The 20,512-nt window shown below is 35.9% G+C and overlaps 1 protein-coding gene across 2 annotated transcripts in view; it reads left to right on the top strand.

Moving 5' to 3' along the window:
* LOC127871390 (synaptotagmin-16-like) overlaps nt 1–20,512 on the top strand; it is an 87,275-nt gene that overhangs the window by 15,049 nt on the left and 51,714 nt on the right. Inside the window, exons 1-2 of one of the 2 annotated variants that reach the window (XM_052414261.1) lie at nt 9,170–9,338; nt 11,911–12,075. In XM_052414261.1, coding sequence (XP_052270221.1) covers nt 9,323–9,338; nt 11,911–12,075 — 181 coding nt within the window. In that variant the 5' untranslated portion in view covers nt 9,170–9,322. Of the gene's footprint in view, nt 1–9,169; nt 9,339–11,910; nt 12,076–20,512 lie in introns of those variants that run through there. The other variant, XM_052414262.1, reaches the window with a different exon arrangement.

Below are 20,512 nucleotides of genomic sequence, written 5' to 3'. Positions count from 1 at the left end.
AAAATAATGTACAAGTAGTGTGATGATACCATACAAGATGTTGGAATATAATATAAATTCTCTATTTATTGGATTATAATGTGACTTTTAGCTCTGGGATTGTATTTGAAATTGGAATGAATCAACATTATAAGGATTATAAAGGTAAAAAAAATGCAGTTGTTTATCTTTAATGATTACACTGTAACTCCAATATAACGCTCTCTGTTATAACACTGAATCCAATATAATGCGGGTGAGTCTTGGATCCCATTTTTTCTCCAACCTTCCATTTCTGATTCAAAACCTTGTCATGTATTTTCAGACAATTCAAAGATGGCGGCGATCACATTTTGATTGCTTTATTCAACAGTCCGTTGAACCGATTTTAATCGCTTCGAGGTTAAACAACGCCGACAGCTAATTGGTGTTAATCTGTTGTGTAATGTCAATAAAGGTGTGAAAAACTCGCGTGTCAGTTTTATTACATGTATTTCCTATCAGAGCAGTTCATTAAGTGCAAGCTGGTTAATTAAAAAATTAAAGTTATTCAAAACGATAAAAACATTCGTACTTTGATATGATTGCAGTTTGACTATATTAAAGGAGGGGCTTTGAAATATACTGCGCACAGTATAAAACAAGTTTTTCTGTCATTTCATTATCATTCTGGTATTTAGTCATTTAATCTTAAGTTTGTGTACAAGAAATTAATTAAATAATCAAGATGATTTATTTACATCCTGACGCAGTGTAATTGTTAACAGTGATTCACTTTCATTTTTGCCCGGTATCAGAAAGTCCCCGCAGAAGCACGTTTTTTGCATGACGCAATAAAACATTTCTTTGTACATGTATCGTATTGCATTCAATCTAAATTTAAATTCGCTCGTCCAATGAAAGCTCTGCCCCATAATGCACTTCTGAAAAATGGCTTATGCATATAAAGTTGTGTTTACGAAATTCATAAACATATTTATCGTCATAAATGTTCAAGATTATTATTTTTTTAAGTGATGTTGTAACTTTATTGGATTATCGGATAAATGTGCACATTAGAAAAGCGGTATGTATACTGTTATCGATATGATTCGGTTTTTATGCATGTATTTGCACGTTTTCACGTTTTTGATAAATTGACAAAATGAAAAAAATAGTTTCAGATTTACAAATTTTCATTGTAGTTATGTTTTTGCAAGAAAACAGGAATACTGAACATAAACCATGCTCTAAAATATCCATTATATGCATCTTTTGACGATTTAAAAACATGAAATTATCAAGCGTTGCAAATTGTTATCAGTTTATTTTGTGACATTACGAGGATTTCTTATATTAAGTATAAAATACATATGTATATAATGTATATAGATGTTTATAAGACATCTTTTACTATGTCAGCATGTATGGCCTGGTGGTTTAAGCATAATACTTTTACTCCAGGGGTTAATGGTTCAAGCCTGGGTGTGGATTACCTTTTTATGTCCCCCACCACTATAGTGGGGGACATATTGTTTTTGCCCTGTCTGTTGGTTGGTTTGTGTGTTTGTTTGTTTGTCCCAACTTTAACATTTGCAATAACTTTAACAATATTGAAGATAGCAACTTGATATTTGGCATGCATGTGTATCTCCAGGAGCTGCAAATTTTGAGTGGTGAAAGGTCAAGGTCATCCTTCAAGGTCAAAGGTCAAATATATAGCTTCAAAGCGGCGCAAAGGGGGACATAGTGTTTCTGACAAACACTTTCCTTGTTTCTTTTTGTTTTATACTGAAACGTTTTAGTTCCGATGTTTACATTTATCAATAATGACAAACTTCAAAATGTATCAAAATACAGTGAAAAGGTCCCTCTAATAGGCCAAACTTAACTTTGGAAATATTTTTACGTTGTATTTCTTGAGAACATTTTGTTTGCAGCTTAAACCTGTCACAACGTCATTAAATGGCCTGAGGGCTTTTGCTCTATTAAGGACCTGACTTTGTCTTGAATATTAAACATAAATAATGCAAATAAATGAAATAATATAATAGGTATACATGTATTGTAGACAGAATATTTACCAGTATTGAGTACATTATACTGTGATACATTTGGGAACAGCTGGAATACTCACATTACACTACAATATCAAGACCACAACACTTTTGTTGGCAGTTTAATAATAATATTTTACACATCATGAGAAAATGGGTCTTGTGCCATATGAGGTTGTAGTAGTTGAGGATTAGCCTGCAGATCTGCACAGAATGGTCAAGAGATACCCTGTCCGCTATCTAGTCATGCAAGGTGTTCTCGACTGCGCCGATGAACACTGGCCTGCCTGGAGCTATGCTGGTTGCAATGAGACCAATAAATGCACAAAGCTGTTCATTTTTTTAACTCTCTAATAAATCTCCTGTTCGCTCAAATCAAAATAATTGATGGAAATAGTGACTATGAAATTCTTTCTTTATGAAACTTAGAGATCATAAAACATTTCCTGGGATGTTGGTTAAGACTGAATTAAGGCAATTTGGAAAATAGTGGCTGATGTGATTATCTGTGTATTGCATGCTTTGGTAACTTTTATGGTACGAAAATGATGTTTTACAAACAGCAAAAAACGTGTGTTGAAATTTGAGAACAATGTAAAAAAACAAAATCCATCAAATCAATTGTGACATATGTTGCCAGCATACTTGCTCATTCTAATGAAAACAAAGAAAAGGTATAAACTTGGAAATTACAACTGCGCTTAGCAATTGGGATATTCATTCATATTCATTATCAATTGAAATAAGATGGGATTTTTTGTCCCCTATCGGTTTCACCGGAGAAAATTATGGTTTGCACTCTGTCTGTCTGTCTGTCTGTCAGTCTGTCTGTCAGTCTGTCTGTCCGTCGCACTTTTTTGGATCCTGCGATAACTTGAAAAGTTCTTAATATTTTTTCATGAAACTTGCAACATGGATAGATGGCAATATGGACATTATGCATATCATTTCATTTTGTTCTTACGTCAAAAATTGTGGTTGCTATGGCAACCAAAAAAGAAATATTCTGAAAATGTTGGAATTTCTGACAATGGTGGAGCCCGTAGGGGACCATATTGCTTGACAATAGCCTTGTTTACATTGTTTAAATTGTTTTAACATTGTTGATTTTTGTCTGTTTTATATACGCCTAATATGGGAAAACAGGGCTTAAAACATGTTCTTAAAGTGTCATCCTAGATAAGCCTGTGCATTCTATACAGGCTTATCAGGGATTAAAGTTTTTGCTGTAATGTATTTTTCATTGAAAAGAAGTCTCCAGTCCAGGAGCAACTTGTTCTCCCTGAATGGCCTCTGACATTAGGCTCATGCATTAAGCCCTATTTTCCCAGACAGCAACTCGTATGTAGATAATCTACCTTCTTTTGCACACCAATTTATATGAGCCGTGCTCTGTGAAAGGGGTTTAATGCATGTCCATAAAATGTCTTCACAGATAAGCTTGTGCAAGCCACACAGGCTTATCAGGGACAACACTTTCTGCTTTTATGATATTTTTCGTTTAAAGAAAATCTCTTCTTAGCAAAAATGCAGTTTAGGCGGTGTCGTCCCTGTGCAGACTGCACAGGCTTATCTAGGACCCTTTATGCACATGCATTAAACCCTCTTTTCACAGAGCACAGCTCATATGTATATGCATGATCTAGTTTCGGGTTTTGATGTCAGAACTATTATCACAAAAGGGTTTTGCTAGGTCTCAGGGGCTGATGGCCTAAAAGCCAGACCTATGTTGACGTTTTTCTGGGCCAATAAAAGTGTGCAGGATGAGGGTTTTCAGGGGTTTACACACAGGCTGGACAGAATGTAAACACACAGTTAAGAACTTTATTTTTGCAAATATCTCAAGTTATTGAAATACTTTTGCAAAAATCTTAAGTGCATAAAAGATAGATTTTCTTGCAGTGTGTGCTGATATCTTAAGATTTAAGAATAAATCCTTGAAAAGGTCTGAAATCGGTGCCAAAATTTCACATTGCTTCCAGCATAACCATAAACATGAATACATTTAACGTCAAATTTTCTGTCATGAACACAAGCTTATTAAATAAAGTAATTCTGATGTATTTCACATTACCATAAGCAGCATAAAAAACTGTATATTATGCACTAGTTGAAATTCTTAAGAATTTTTATTTTTTATGAAGTTATTTGAAAAAAAGCACCACTTACCAGTGTGTTTACATCCATTAACCCTTTGCATGCTGGGAAATTTGTCGTCTGCTAAAATGTCGTCTGCAGAATTTCTAAAATAAGCATTTTTTTCAAAGAATACTATTAGAATAGCAAACAGTTTGGATCCTGATGAGACGCCACGTTCTGTGGCGTCTCATCTGGATCCAAACTGTTTGCAAAGGCCTTCAAAATTCGGTTCCAGCACTGAAAGAGTTAACGTTAAATTGTGAACCACACAAAGTCAAGTGATCCTGCATTCTGAAAAATTTGATAAAATCTGAGGAATTTATTAGTATTTCGAAAGGAAGGTATTCTAATATAGCTTTTTTTATATGCCATTTAATTTATCAAATAACTGTATGAAAATTTGGAAAACTTTCACAGTTTGTGTAGCGGCATTTAAGGGGGGTAGCAAAACAGAGTGTATGTCTTCTACATGTACATGTACTTGCAATCTACAAAAACTTGAATACCAATTTGCTTGTATTCTTGTGAAAAAAAACAACGTGTCTTATACCTAAGGGGCGATACGAATGTGCAGAATAAATATTTATTGGCACAGCAATCATTAAGTTTTATTTGCTTAATTTCATTGAACTTCCATTATAATAATTTGAATATTGTGACTTTCCATGAAGTTGATATTTTAGGTATGATTGGACATAACATATTTCAGTTTTAGATGTATTCCATGTAGTGTACTTTTTTGTGACCTGACGCATATTTAGAAAACTAGAAATTGTGTTTACAATTTAATTTGTTTGGTATTGAAAATATCTGGAAATACACTTTTCTTAATTTGTCTTAAACAATTGCCCTACATTATGCGAAAATGGTCTTATGACGAATGCTTGCAGCATACCTCCAGACCAGCTTGTGCATTTGAACATTCTGGTCCGCTTATATGTGACCGTGAAACCTTGCAGAGTTTATGGCAGACAGGATAGCTGCTGACCAGACTGCGTGGATGTGCAAACTGGACTGGAGCTACGCTACAGTGGCTGCATATGGCATAAAACCAATTTTAGCATATTGTGGCTCAATTCAAAACAAGAAATATGTTTACTACAGAAACACATGTAAATAATTTATATTGGCAATATTGTTAAACCAAAAAACAACAACATTAAAACATATCAAATTGTGTTTGCATATGTTTGAAAACAATAGAGTTGAGCAAATTGCATCATTCATCAAAGTCATGATCAATGTTTAAGGCTAATTTTTGTATGCTTGCATGAAGAGGTCTAAATAATTGATTAGTTCTTGCCAGCATCAATGAACAGACGTGATAGAAACATTTACCTATTGATCTTTGCTTTGCATTGGTTGTCTGACATAGATGTAGAGACATATGTTTCATTCATTATATTAGCATTCTCATGCAATTTAGCTGTGACAATTTATTTCTTGAAAATTTACCAATGCAAATGACAGCAATTTAATACCTTAAAGGGACTAAGTTATTGAAAGGCACCAAAAAAAGGGAACGTCTTAAATATATTATTTGACAAAAATGGCATATTACATGTATTATGGATACAGTTTGCTTTATATGATTAGAAATTTGTTTATGCATTCTGAGATAAAAATAATTTTAGAATGCAGGGCTTGTTAAATAGTTAATAATATCTGACAGATTTAATTAAATAAAAGAATTGTCAAACTGTGACAGCAAATTAGACGTAATTATTACTAATAACTGACAGAATTGACTGTAACACTTACCAGTATCTGACAGGATTAAATGCAACATCAATTGTCAATATCTGAGAGAATTTATTACCTATTATCGACTGTAAGTACTTCATATAATATTCTGTTTAAAATTCCCTCCAGTAGCAATATGATAATTATTGAATTGTCAAGAAAAAAGGAAACACGGCTCAAGTGAGATTTGAACACAATCCAACAAAAATTGTTCACCGGGTACTTCACCACTACAGTACTGTAACATCAACAGTGTGCATGTGCAAAGCAGTACATTCCGTTCTTAACAATTGTATTATTACTACTGATTGTCCTGAGGAGAACTCTGTGTAATTATGAAAAGTAATATTTACCTGGGCATTCATAATTAAAAACAAACCAAATCAAAGCAATTGTGAAAACGGTCAGATTTGTATAATACATTGTAATAAAAGTTTGAAAATATAATACAGCTTATCAGCTACCATAGTTCATCTTTGATGTGAGGAGAATTGTTTAAGCTCAGCTAGCACACTGTCCTCATGATAAGTCCATGTGATCACCCAATGTCCAGCTAGTACACTGTCCTCATGATAAGTCCATGTGATCACCCAATGTCCAGCTAGCACACTGTCCTCATGATAAGTCCATGTGATCACCCAATGTCCAGCTAGCACACTGTCCTCATGATAAGTCCATGTGATCACCCAATGTCCAGCTAGCACACTGGCCTCATGATAAGTTCATGTGATCACCCAATGTCCAGCTAGCACACTGTCCTCATGATAAGTCCATGTGATCACCCAATGTCCAGCCTCATGTGTGGTGTCATGTGTTGAGTATCATGTGTCAGGTGTCATGTGGCACCATATTTGAGATGGTTTCCACTCTAGATTAAGCCTTATTTTTCATCTAATCTTGATAAAACTTTGTAGGAATGTTTATATTTACAATATCTATATATAAGGCTGATTGGGATTCCAAAAGTCAGAAACTTAAGGTTACCAGGATAATTCTTTGGAAAATCTTGTTATCACTCAAGAAGACACATTTATGACTCAGTCTTTGTCAGAATCTTTATTTTTACAACATCTAGGCCGAGTTGAATCTGGGTCAATGCTCAAAAGAACTAGGTCAACCGATCAAATCTTTAAAGAAAAACTAATGTTACTACTCTAGAGGCAACATTTGTGACTCAATCTTTATGAAACAACAGAATCTAGGCCAAGTTTAAATCTGGGTTACATGGGTCCAAAAACTAGATCAGCAGGTCAAATCTTCTTAAAAAAACTTATTACCATTCTACAGGCCATATTTAGGAATCGATCATAATGAAACTTAAGAATTGTTATCTGGACAAGATTATGACCAAGTTGGAATCTTGGTTATGTGTTAAAAATCTAGGTTACCTGGTAAATGTAACAAAAAATATCTTTAAAAAAGATATACGGCGTTGATTGTGGTTGGAGTTTATGAAAGGTAAAGAGTTCAATGAATGAGATCAAAGATAGCGAATGTCTTTTTCTGTGCAGTTCTTAGCTGCATCAAACGCAGTACGGATGTTACGCGGAATTTTCGCGGCTTATTTTACATTATTACATATTGCTGGTCATAAACCTATATATACAAAACAGAAAACCAAAAGAAGAATGGAAGTGAAATTAAAACATATGAGTCAACAGGCCACATGCGAAGTATCCGTACATATTTTAAATATTTATATGCGCGTTCTTCGAACAAACCTGTTTTAGTGGTTTGTCTGGCATTGCTATTTGATTCGATTATTAACAGTATCGAGAATCATCGCGCTCATGCTTAATTCATTAGTCAATATGTTGGAATAATTCTTGTTAAATGAATTAAAAATAATATGTATCATGGTATTGTTGAAAACACATTAAGAATCTATTATTGACATACCATATTATATCACTGGATATCTTCATTTAACATCTTTCTGGTCTAAAGAAAATTCCAGTTCACCTAGTTCACGCTATACATCTTTATTATGTAACGATTATTTTCCTGGCCGCGAACTCCGATCAGCACATAGTGTAGAGACGCAGCGATGACCTGTATGTAAACTCTGACATTCACACACGGTGGTCGCAAATGACCCGATATACCTGCAATGCATTAAAGTGAGGCTTCGCTTCCACTGCTCTTTATACTCTTACATGTTAACATGTTGACAGGAATATGGAAGTTAGTACTAAATATGAGAACATAGCCTTTAAGTGCAAACGTTCTCGCGCTGAAAATCTTCTGAAAATAAAAGGTGGACGCACAAACTGTATTGATGTCGAGATTGAGTGTAAAACTGTTCTATCTATTAAGCCTTTTCATAAGAGATAAAATTGTTTCATGCTGAACACGCAGTAAAACAGTGTTACAAAGACGCTGACATGTTTCCAATGTTCTGGTCATATTCTTAAATCAGCCTATGGGATAAATGAAGTGAATTGCTTTCTGACCTGGCCGCGGGAAATTTTATTTGAATTCTATTGGACGCTAACAAAGGTCACGTAAGGTGAAAAGCTAGCGTAGTCAGCTTCGCCGAAAAATATATATTACCATTCTTAAAGCAATATTTATAATTCAATATCAAGGCCATGAAAGTCTTTGAAAGTCAGTAAAATGAGGTTTGATACTTAGATCACTTGGTCAAGTCAAACATGTAAACTGTATTTATTCCTGTTACCTAACACTGGCTTATAACTATTATTGGACTTTTCTCTTAATTCTGAATAGAAAGAAAATCTGTTAAAATCATTTTCGTCTACCATTTGAAACAGTAATGTTCTGTGATTTTCAAACTTTGAAAGCTACATTGTCTTGTTTTGCAATAATTGCAACTGACAGGGTATTATTATGAATAATTGGCTTGAAGGACTGACAGGGAATTATGAATAATTTGCTTGAAAATTGTCTGACAATATTGATTTGCAAAGAAATATGAGATCCTTTCGAGATGGCACAAAGTAAATGATAGTGACAAGATTTCACAAACTTTTGATTTTCAATAAATTTATATTGTGATTTTTTTTTTGTTAAATGGAAAAGTTGTTGTAAAATTTATAATAGTCTTATTACATACCAACCAACTTATATTGTGGATGTTTGCAGCCATATTTTTCTGCTGTATTTGGGTGTCTGAAGTGAACCAACATGACAACATGCGAGAGGGACAAACATCGTATTGTTCAGACTCACCAAAACTACCATAACCTTCGTTTAACATGCTTCTATGTTCTATTTCAGAGTGATAGTTTTTTAAATAAAATTATGTGTCCTTGAATTTGTGTTGTAAACGTTCCATATTTTCAATGGCAAACCTATTGCGTATAGTGACACCAAATGTTGCTAGTTAAGCATTGTTAGACATTGTGAGGACAAAGAACGCACTTGTGACATGAACAGTCACTGAGTTGTGACGGCAGGGAAGGATGGCTTATCAGTCATGTAAGTGTACCAGCTTCAATCATGCACTTTACCGTTTGCCCCTTATAAAGGAACTTTGAGTCACTTAGAAAACCTAATTAAACTAAGAATCATTTTTACAAGAATCAAGTTCGAAAGACTTCGTTTCCAAGTTAGATACTTAATCTCAAAAAGGAAGTGGTTACAAGAAGCAAGGTGAAAATGTCTTTATTATAGGCAACAAGCATAAAACCAGAACAGCTTGGGGGTTACTCACTGTCCTGGTACAGGTTTTATTCCGTTTGCTTGAAATAAAGTCTTTTAAATTTGAATTTAGTAATAAAGGTCTTTATTTTTATTTTCAAAGGGATCAAAACGCGCATGTGAGCGGGAAAGTATTAAAGTTAACCCTTTAACACTAAGATACGTATTTTTAGGCATTTGAAATCCCATAGAAAGTTTAATTTAAGACCTTCTTACTAGATTAAAGTTTTAAAGGCTTCATTTCAAACCTTTAGATAATGATGAGCAGAAAACAGCATAAAACCTGAACAGACTGCGAGTTACTTGCCTGCTTTTCTGGTTTTATGCTGTTTGCACATAGCCATTTTCACTTAGCTTCTAAGCGGGAAAGTATTAAAGTTCAGTCATAAAAGCACTCTCCCAGATAGAAAGAATCGAGTCCTGACTTCAAGGTTTAGTCTGACAACACAATTTGTTTCCCACTGTGATATTAATTCTTCATAAAATTATGTTTTTGCATTACAAATGCGAATGAATTCAGAAGTATTTGATGTTTTAAAAAAACTTTAAAGACAAGAAAATGAATTAAATTGATAAACACCTGGTACCTGAGTTCCCAGTTACTTTGCATAAAGATGCTTTTTTTATCAACCAAAATAAAACACAAAAATCTTTTGTATAAAAACTGTTGATAAATTGGTAACATTTGATTTTTTTCTCAATTTCGCAATTCTCAAAGTATATGAGCCTGGGTTTTGGGAAGCGAGTTTTGAATTTGAGTCGCGTTCTAAGGAAACTGGGCATAATTCATGTGCGTAAAGTGTCGTCCCAGATTAGTCTGGACTGCACAGGCTAATCAGGGATAACGCTTTCCTCCTGAATTGGATTTTTGCTAAGAAGAGACTTCATTTTTTTTTCGAAAAATGTCATACAACCGGAAAGTGTCGTCCCTGATTGGACAGGCTAATCTGGGACGACACTTTATGCACATGCATTATGCCCAGTTGTCTCAGAACATGGCTCATTTTATTTACAAGAGTCTTCCTTTGAACAAAAACTCTGTCAACACGAAAGTGTCACCCTTATGAGCCTGTGTCAACAGACAATTCACATGTATTAACTCTTTCAGTGCTGGAACCAAATTTTGAAGGCCTTTGCAAACAGTTTGGATCCAGATGAGACGCCACAGAACGTGGCGTCTCATGAGGATCCAAATTGTTTGCTATTCGGATAGTATTCTATGAAAAAAAATCAAAGAAAATGCTAATTAAAAAAATTCCGCAGACGACATTTTAGCAGACGACAAATTTCCCAGCATGCAAAGGCCTGGTTTTCACAGAGCACTGCTCATATTTGCTTTTTTCCTGCTACAAAACATTACAGTTCAGCAACAAAGCAATTAATTCCAATTATCCTATTTGAGGATCTGTTTGGCAGTACAGCATATACACAACAATGCCAGTGACTGGGACATGTAAGAAGTACATTTGAAAGAAAATCTTGTGTGTTTTTAACGCTTATGTTTGTGATGCTTTATAGGAATAAGCTGTCCTTTTTCAAGTAATGTAACATACCAGTCGTGATATTTTAATCAATATAAACAAATAATTGTAATGAAATACGGTATTTTAGAACTTTTCTTTTTTTCGTCAATCTGGTTGACAGTCCCTTTTAAATGTAGGTGTGTAAGGTGTTGTCACAGTTAAGCTTGTGCAGTCTGCACAGGCTAATCATGGATGACACTATCCGCCTAGACTGGATTTTGGTTTACAAGAAATTTCTTTTAAATGAAAAATTATATTAAAGCAGAAAGTGTCGACCCTATTAAGCCTGTGCAGGCTGCACAGACTAATATGGGGAAAACCTTTACGCACATGCATACATCCTCGTTTTCCCAGAGCGATGCACATAATAAATTGTTCTAGCCTTGATTAAATTGCAAAACAGCGTTAATCGCATGGTGAGACAGAATGTTTTGTACAAGATTCAGGCCACAGGGTCAAGGTCACAGTTCAAGGTCTTATCCTAAAAGGCATTTGACTTCACACCATAGAAAAACAAACTTTCAATTAATTGCCCGTGTAGTTTATGTAGCCTCGTTCTGGTTGACATGTGCTAAATGCATGTGGGTATATTGTCATCCCAGATAAGCCTGTGCAGTTCGCAAAGGCTATTCAGGGAAGACACTTTTTCCTTCGACTGGTTTCTCATTTAGATGAGTCCTCCTTGAAACTCAAAATTCCTTAAAGGCATATAGTGTCGTCCCTGATTAGCCAGTGCTTATTTGGGATGACACTTTACGTGCATGCATTAAGCCCAATTTTCCCAGAACACATCTTTATTAAACAAGCATCTTATATTTTTGTTCTAGTACCCACAGAGGCTGTGGCATTCCTTGGTGCGGTGGGAGCATTTCTGGTTCTGTTGATCATCTTTTTCCTGTACCTCAACAAACAGCTATGCTTTGCCTCGTGCGGAGGTTTCCCCTGTATGGACAAACCCCTTGTGAAGCAGGACACACGAACAAAGGAATTGGGTAAGTTACTTTGATGTAAGAGGTATTTTGCTAACAAAGGGTCTGGCTAGCTCAACAAGAGAGCTGGGCAAGAATGAGGCTGGTTGGGTCAACACGAGAGCTGGGCAAAAATGACGCTAGTTAGCTCGACAAGAGAGCTGGGCAAGAATGGAGTTGGCAGGCTCAAGCAAAAAGAGACCTGGACAAGAATGGGGCTGGTTAGCTCAACAATCGAGCTGGGTAAGAACGGGACTGGTTAACTAAAAAACAGAGCTGGGTAAGAATGGAGCTGGCTAACTCAACAAGAGAGCTGGGCAAGCATAGGGCTGGTTAGCTCAACGAGAGAGCTCGGTAAGAATGGATCTGGCTAGCTCAACAAGAGAGCTGGGCAAGAATGGGGCTGGTTAGCTCAACAAGAGAGCTGGGTAAGAATGGATCTGGCTAGCTCAAGTAAGAAAGCTGAGCAAGAATGGGGCAGGTTAGCTCAAAAAGAGAGCTGGGTAAGAATGGGACTGGTAAGCTCAAAAACAGAGCTGGGTAAGAATGGAGCTGGCTAACTCAACAAGAGAGCTGGGCAAGCATAGGGCTGGTTAGCTCAATGATAGAGCTGGGTAAGAATGGGTCTGGCTAGCTCAACAAGAGAGCTGGGCAAGAATGGGGCTGATTAGCTCAACAAGAGAGCTGGGTAAGAATGGAGCTGGCTAGCTCAAAAAATAGAGCTGGGCAATAATGGGGCTGGTTAGCTCAACAAGAGAGCTGGGCAATAATGAGGCTAATTAACTCAACAAGAGAGCCGGGATAAATTGGGGCTGGTTAGCTCAACAAGAAAGCTGGGTAAGAATGGAGCTGGCTAGCTCAACAAGAGAGCTGGGCAAGAATGGAGCTGGCTAGCTCAACAAGAAAGCTGGGTAAGAATGGAGCTGGCTAGCTCAACAATAGAGCTGGGCAAGAATGGAGCTTGCTAGCTCAACAAGAGAGCTGGGCAAGAATGGAGCTGGCTAGCTCAACAAGAGCGCTGGGTCTGTATTCACCAAATAATCCTTACCTTAACATAAAGAATTTTGTAAACTACAATGTTCTGAATACATGAGCCATGCTCTGAGAAAAGGAGGTTTAATGCATGTGCGTAATTTCTTGTCTTCGATTGGCCTGTGCAGTCCGCACAATTACACAATTTAAAGAGCAATTTCTTTATGACTAAAGCAACCTTTGTAGTCAGTATATTCGAACACTGAACATATTAGTCTTGGTTCTAAGTTTATTCTTTTATCTTAAGTCTAAGAATTGTTTAGTGAATACGGTCCCTGGACTCAAATTCAGTGATTGCTGTTAGTGATTCCCAGCCAAGATATTAGTTACGACTTAATTTCTATTGCCAATTTCCACCGACTGCAAATTCAATTAGGGCAGCAACTGGCATAAGTTGCTAACCAGCTTTTTCAAGATAAATGTGAGTCGGTTTACTAACTGCAGTAATGTGACTAAAATTATGTTAAAATTTGCAAAAATTTTTAATCATGTAAACAAATCCAGCTAGCATTTAGCTCAAATCCAAGAAAAATGTGAGTGAGTTAACCCACTGCAGAGATGTGACTGAAATCCTGTTGAATATGGAAAAAATTCAATATCTGTTAACAAAGCCAGAGAAGCATTTAGCTGAAATACTTTGTACATGTGCGTGAAAGTCATCCCATTTCAGCCTGTGTAGTTTGCTTATGCTAATCCTATGCAGCATTTTCCGTTATACAAAGGATTTATGGTTTTGAAAAATTGCTTTGACATAGATTACTCAGTAAAATCAGAAAGTGCCTTACCATTTTTTAAATCCAAAAGTTGATTTAATTTTAGGCCTTCCCCTTTAGAACTGGTATGGGATTATTGATTATATAATTTCATGGGCTTAAAGTCTCCCCCTTCCCCTGATCTAACATGTTTGTGATGCAGTACTCAATAGAATTATAGATGGACGGAGAAATCAATTTGTATGGGAGGAAACACTTCTTCAGTCAAAAACTCAGTGAATATTGACTTCTCTCCCTTGCTGTTGAATTTTTTACAACAACAAATAGTTTTTAATTACAATACTGCCTGGTTAGCTTGCAAACACTTCCAGAGTCATAAGTTGATGCTGTATTTTATGAGTCATGTTGTGCCAAAACAGGTATTATGCCATATTTACGCAGTCTGGTCTGGAGCTTCTGTGCACACCAGCGTCGTAGCTACGCTGAGGCAGTTGCCTCGGCTAAAAGTTTCAGAGCAATGTTGAGATTACAAGGAAAAAAAGGAAAATTTATGTCAAAGAATAAAATCTATATAAGAAATAGAGGCAATTAAATTAATTTTAGGCACTATGATATTTACAAACAAATATTATCATTGAGTGTAATTGGTTCATGTTGAGGCAGATAATTTATGATTTGAATTTAATAACATTTGATGCCAAAATGGCTCAGCAAAATGATTTGGAAAATCCGTATATTTAACAAAGTTTCGCACTGTACATTTCGATGCTATAATCATGGTGGACATCAGAACGTACCAAGCTAGAATCAGGTGTTTTACGGCCAGGTCTGGGTCTATTTCGAACCTAGACACACTTCGGGTGGTTTGTGTTTTCGGCTTTATTGGTATTCTCCTCTTAATGGGCGGCCTTGAGTTAAATCCGGGACCGTTTCAGGTGGTGAGAATCTGTGTTTACATTAGATTTTTTTGTTAACTTTATTGATACTCAACAGTCATATGTAGCGTCCACGATTCCGATAATTTAGGTATAAAATGTGGTTTAAATGACCTTTAAAATGCACTAGAGACGTTCTAGGTATAAAAAAAATTCAGGGGGGGGCATGCCCCCCTAGAATGACCTAAGGTACTGCCTTGGCTAAAATTTGGGTCTGGCTTCGCCACTGCACACTATGAAGTCAAGCAAGGTTTTGAGGTCTCATTTGCGGATATTATGACTCCATGTTAGAGAAAACAGCAGCGAGGGCATATCTTAGCTCCTCTGTTTGCATGTGTCTTAAGACCTTTTCTCGCATAAAACACTTCAAGTATGGTTTTCTGGTCAGATTTTAAGTTAATGGTACCTTATGTATTGTTAGTATTGCAACATTTCACAGGACAGATTAGAAATATTAACCATTCAATATGTCTGTGTAAGAACAAATTTCCACAGGACTTGCATACATTTTATTGTTATCATTGTTTTTAAATTTATGATTTTGAGGAATTTAGTAAATTCACTCACTGTTAATTGTTCATGCCCTTTTAGGAAGTGAGAGGGAGGTTATAGGATTATGCACTGTACGTCTGTCTATCTGTCCATAGCATTTTCATGTCTGCTTAACATATCTATAGACTTTTAACAGATTTTCATGAAAAGCAACTCCAAACAACTTTCTGTTTTGATTGGCGGATTCATATTTTTTCAAAGATCGCCACATCACGTATTTTTTACAGGAACACTGGAAGTCAAAGGGAATTAACTCTTCCATATGGAGTTAATACAATTATAAAAAGAATGTTAGAAATTTGTTAAGAAATTCGGAGCATGCTTTTCTTGAATGTTTGCGGCAAAAAATACAGACAAAAACGTTTTAATGATATGATGCTATTATAGACACAATGATTGACATGTAAATTAGTAATTTTTTTTTATATTTTGAATGATACAGAAATATCATGTGAAAGCATTTTTTCCTTTTTTTTTTTTAAGTCTAGACATTGCAATACTATGAAAATTGCTGATATATTTAACATAAGTAATTATCATAGTATTTCACGGACCTGACTGTTCATAATAATGTTTAAGATTAAATAGTTTAGCATTAAAACCAAAATGTACACAAATTTCCCCCCTACTTTTGCATTCTAGAATAGACACTGGAATTATGCCCCCTATTTGGTTTTCAATTACAGTAGTGTCAAACTTTTTTGTTTCCAACTCCTCTTTAAATACTGGGTGGATGTTGCTGAAACTTTCTACCTGTGTAGTTGATTGTAAAGAAAGGAATTTCGGCTGAGACAAGATTTTGCTTAATTTGTGTATTTTTCTTTTACAGAATATGATAATGTACAAAATGTTATGTTTTTATTTCCTTAGGTTGGGGAACTGCTGGTCTCACTCAACCTTTCACAGTTTATCAGCCTAAAAGTGCAGATGATTGAAAAGAAAGGTCTAGGTACTGCAATCAGTTTTGGCTTAATTATGACCTTTTGTCATTTTTGTCTATGAGGCAAGTTCATGCCACCTGAAGGTCAAGGTAACCAAATTAAGATTAAAAGGATCACAGCTATGTTATAGCAAGCCCTTAAACTGCCTTCATTGCCTGTTTACGAGGATACAAACTAACATTTTGATTTGTTGAGCCCAAACTTGTTATGTCCCCCACCACTATAGTGGGGATCATATTGTTTTTGCCCTGTCTGTTGGTTGGTTGGTTGGTTTGTTGGTTTGTTTGCCCCAGCTTTAACATTTTGCCATAACTTTTGCAATATTGAAGATAGCAACTTCATATTTGGCATGCATGTGTATCTCATGGAGCTGCACATTTTGAGTGGTGAAAGGTCAAGGTCAAGGTCATCCTTCAAGGTCAAAGGTCCAATATATAGCTTCAAAGCGGCGCAGAAGGGGACATAGTGTTTCTGACAAACACATATCTTTTTCTTCAAGTTGTTTTTTACAGAGGACTTAAGAGTTTTCTCTGAAAAGTTATGTATGACCCAAGCACACATTTAAGGGGCCAATGCTTCTTGGACTCGTACTCATTTCTATCCCGGTTTTAAAGAAAGACAATGATCAAAGGTGTAAAATTCCACTTTCTCGCTCAATTTTCGGAATACAATTTTTAATCGGTGCAAACATGATATCCGAAATACTTTCTGTTTTGGGCCATTATTTCAGACCATCTTGATTTTGTAAAAGGTGGATGTCTGGAAGCGATGTGATTTTGTTGTGTTTATGCTTGATAATCTACAATACATCTATCATATTTAAACCAGTTGATCATAGCATAACAAGTAGATTTGTGTTAATGTGGGGTTAACATTTCCACCAACAGTATATTTTTCCTCCTAACAAAAATCAAAACAGCTTTATATTTATGCCCCCTTCGAAGAAGAGGGGGTATATTGTTTTGCACATGTCGGTCGGTCGGTCTGTCCACCAGATGGTTTCCGGATGATAACTCAAGAATGCTTACGCCTAGGATCATGAAACTTCATAGGAACATTGATCATGACTGGCAGATGACCCCTATTGATTTTCAGGTCACTAGGTCAAAGGTCAAGGTCACAGTGACTCGAAACAGTAAAATGGTTTCCGGATGATAACTCAAGAATGCTTACGCCTAGGATAATGAAACTTCATAGGTACATTGATAATGACTAGCAGATGACCCCTATTGATTTTCAGGTCACTAGGTCAAAGGTCAAGGTCACAGTGACTTGAAATAGTAAAATGGTTTCTGGATGATAACTTAAGAATAATTAGGCCTAGGATCATGAAACTTCATAGGTACATTGATCATGACTGGCAGATGACCCCTATTAATTTTCAGGTCACTAGGTCAAAGGTCAAGGTCACAGTGACAAAAAATGTATTCACACAATGGCTGCCACTACAACTGACACCCCATATGGGGGGCATGCATGTTTTACAAACAGCCCTTGTTACAATTGAGTTGTGGAATAATCATGTCTTGGTAGAGGTAACTGTGAAAAAATAAAACTTAAGACAATTACAAAAAGAATAAGGACAACTTAATATTGTCAGCTGGTCGCCCGCAAGGCAAGTGGCTTTTAAGAGACTATCAGACATTTCTGCAACATGGCAGAATTCCCAGTACTACTACTCACATTATGGAATTGTGGTCTAGCAGTAACTTTACATTACTGTTATTAGTATTGATTCATGTATTTCTGAGCCAATGTTACCATAGGCACAATGTGCTGGAAGTGCACAATTCACAACTTTATTTACTCGTTTTATGGCAATAAGAGCTAATAAGGATCATAACAATTTATAGTAAGTGATGAGGCCTGCAGAATCAGGTGAACAACTTGTATGTGACTTGTTATGGATTTACCCTTTAATCTTTTTGTTTGTATTGACATTTTAAAAGGGGCCTTTTCACATTTTGAAAAAATAAATCATTGCAACGCAAAACAATTGAATAATTTGGAGAGTTCTGTTGTTGTTGTATGATATTTTGTGATACTACGAGGATTGCTTTTATAAAGTATAAAATACATTGCTGATTGTATGAGCACACTCAGATGGCCAAGTGGTCTAAGCGATAGACTTTTACTCCATGGCTCAGTGGTTCAAGCCCAATTTAGGGTAACTTTTTTTTCTTTCTATAATTTTAGTCTTGTTTTGTTACTGGAGCTTTTTAGATCCAATGTTTACATTTATCAATATAAAGCATTTAATGACAAACTTCAATACATGCCAAAAATCTGTGAAAAGGCCCCTTAAAAAAGTTTTTGAGTTTCGTAATTTTTGAGTTTTAGTTAAAACATACAAAATAGAAACATATTGAACTGAGCCTAGCCAGGTTCTTATTTCTATGTTGATTGGATAGTAAACATTTGTGGTGACTTAAATAGCTATAAACAGGTACTCAGGGACCTGCATTGATATATTTGATACAGCTGCAACAGGCATTGGACACAACTTTTAAGGAATACATTGCATGGCAATTTACAAGACCTCGGGTAATGGATACAAAACATGCTGCCCTATAAGCTGCTGATTTTCAACTTGAAATCTCAGCCAATGGTAATGGTTGTTACTCCTGGACCTTTGAACTTCATTTTGCAGATTTAACTTTTTCCCACTGAGGAGCAAAGTGAAAATGGCTGTGTGCAAACAATGTAAAACCCGAACAGCCTGTGAGTTACTCGCGGTCTGTTCAGGTTCAATGCTGTTTTCTGCTCATCAGTATCTAAGGGTTAGACATGAAGCCTTTAAAACTTTAATCTAGTTAGAAATGTCCTTAATTAAATTTAACTTTCTGAGGGACTACATATGCATCAAAATTTGTATCTAAGTGGTAAAGAGTTAAAGCATATGTTTTGAACGAATAATATCAAATTATAGTTTGTATTAAGTGGAAGTTCTTATATTTTGATGCAGTGGCAATGAGGCAAGGTCTGACTCCCTTGGGATCTGTGGAAACATTATGCAGATAGACCTACTGGCACCTGCAGCGGCATTTTTAGCTTAGATATTGCGAGCTCACCAAGAGAGCTTTAAGATTTTTATGCCCCCGGATCGAAAGATCGGGGGTACAGTACAGCCAAAGCGGAACAAACGTATTTCGCGATCCGCGGCGGCAAGGCGAAACGAGTCGATGCCGCGTCAGTCGTTGAAGCCGCGTCAGTATGCGGCGGCAAGTCGCATTTCGCCGCGAAACTTCGCATCTGTCCGCCGAGGCATGCCGCAGTCCGCGACATGATGCCGAGTCGATGCGATCATGAATTTTTTTTTTTTTAATTATTAGTTACATGCAGTTAACAAATTTTGAAAGAACAATTATAATAATAATTTAAATCATAATAAATTTATTGTGCGAGGATTGTATTAGCATATACATGTAAGCATAGTTAATGTGTCTGGCCAATTATTAAGTTTGTTTCCCACCCGTAGCGTATGTATTTCACACATAAACAAGGTCACGTAATTATGTTTTCGCACATACAAGTGGTCAAGGCTCCAGCATATGGTGGATTTATAAATTAATTGCATGTTGATTCCGCTATTATATTTTAGCTGAGAAAATTAGCAGTTTGAAGCCACATCAATAATCAAGACGGTGACGACGTATTTGTAGTTTTGTTAATTATCAGCTTATTATAACTATTGTTTGAATATGCGTTTATAAACACGTTTTATTTTGTTCATATTATACAGTTAATATCGCTACTAATTACCCGATAATCCCGTATATTCCAGTTTTAAAGCAAATGCTGGTAAATATTTACGATACACAAACATTCTCGATATTTCCTTAAGTATCAAATACATTTTGGCATTTGTTACTATTTATAGAGATGATGAAATAACGTCTAATCGGGGCGTTTTTTTTCTCCACTGAACACGCGATTTACGCATGACGTGATGTTCATGTATTTATACAACACAAAATACACCCAAACTTTCCAAACGACGTTCTACATGTCTGCATAATTTTCGCGCGCTTTTTATGAAACAAAGGATATTTTAGCACTGTTTATTTGACGCTAGAATTTGCCAAAGGACGCGTTAGCATTAAAATTCAGAAGTGTGTTTCGGATTACAAATTTAATAATGATAATCGAACGAAACATAAACAGTTGCTCGTAATTAATTCTACGCTACACATACATGTATGTACATGTAGGTGGATATCTTTTCACTCAATCCGCCGCGTACGTATGCGGCGGATTTACTCCGCGAAAGTACGCGTGGTTAATACAG

The sequence above is a fragment of the Dreissena polymorpha genome, chromosome 3, assembly GCF_020536995.1.
Source record: "Dreissena polymorpha isolate Duluth1 chromosome 3, UMN_Dpol_1.0, whole genome shotgun sequence".
Classification (NCBI taxonomy): Eukaryota; Metazoa; Mollusca; class Bivalvia; order Myida; family Dreissenidae; genus Dreissena; species Dreissena polymorpha.
The sequence above is the reverse complement of the archived record's forward strand: the minus strand, read 5'-3'. Positions and strand labels throughout refer to the sequence as shown.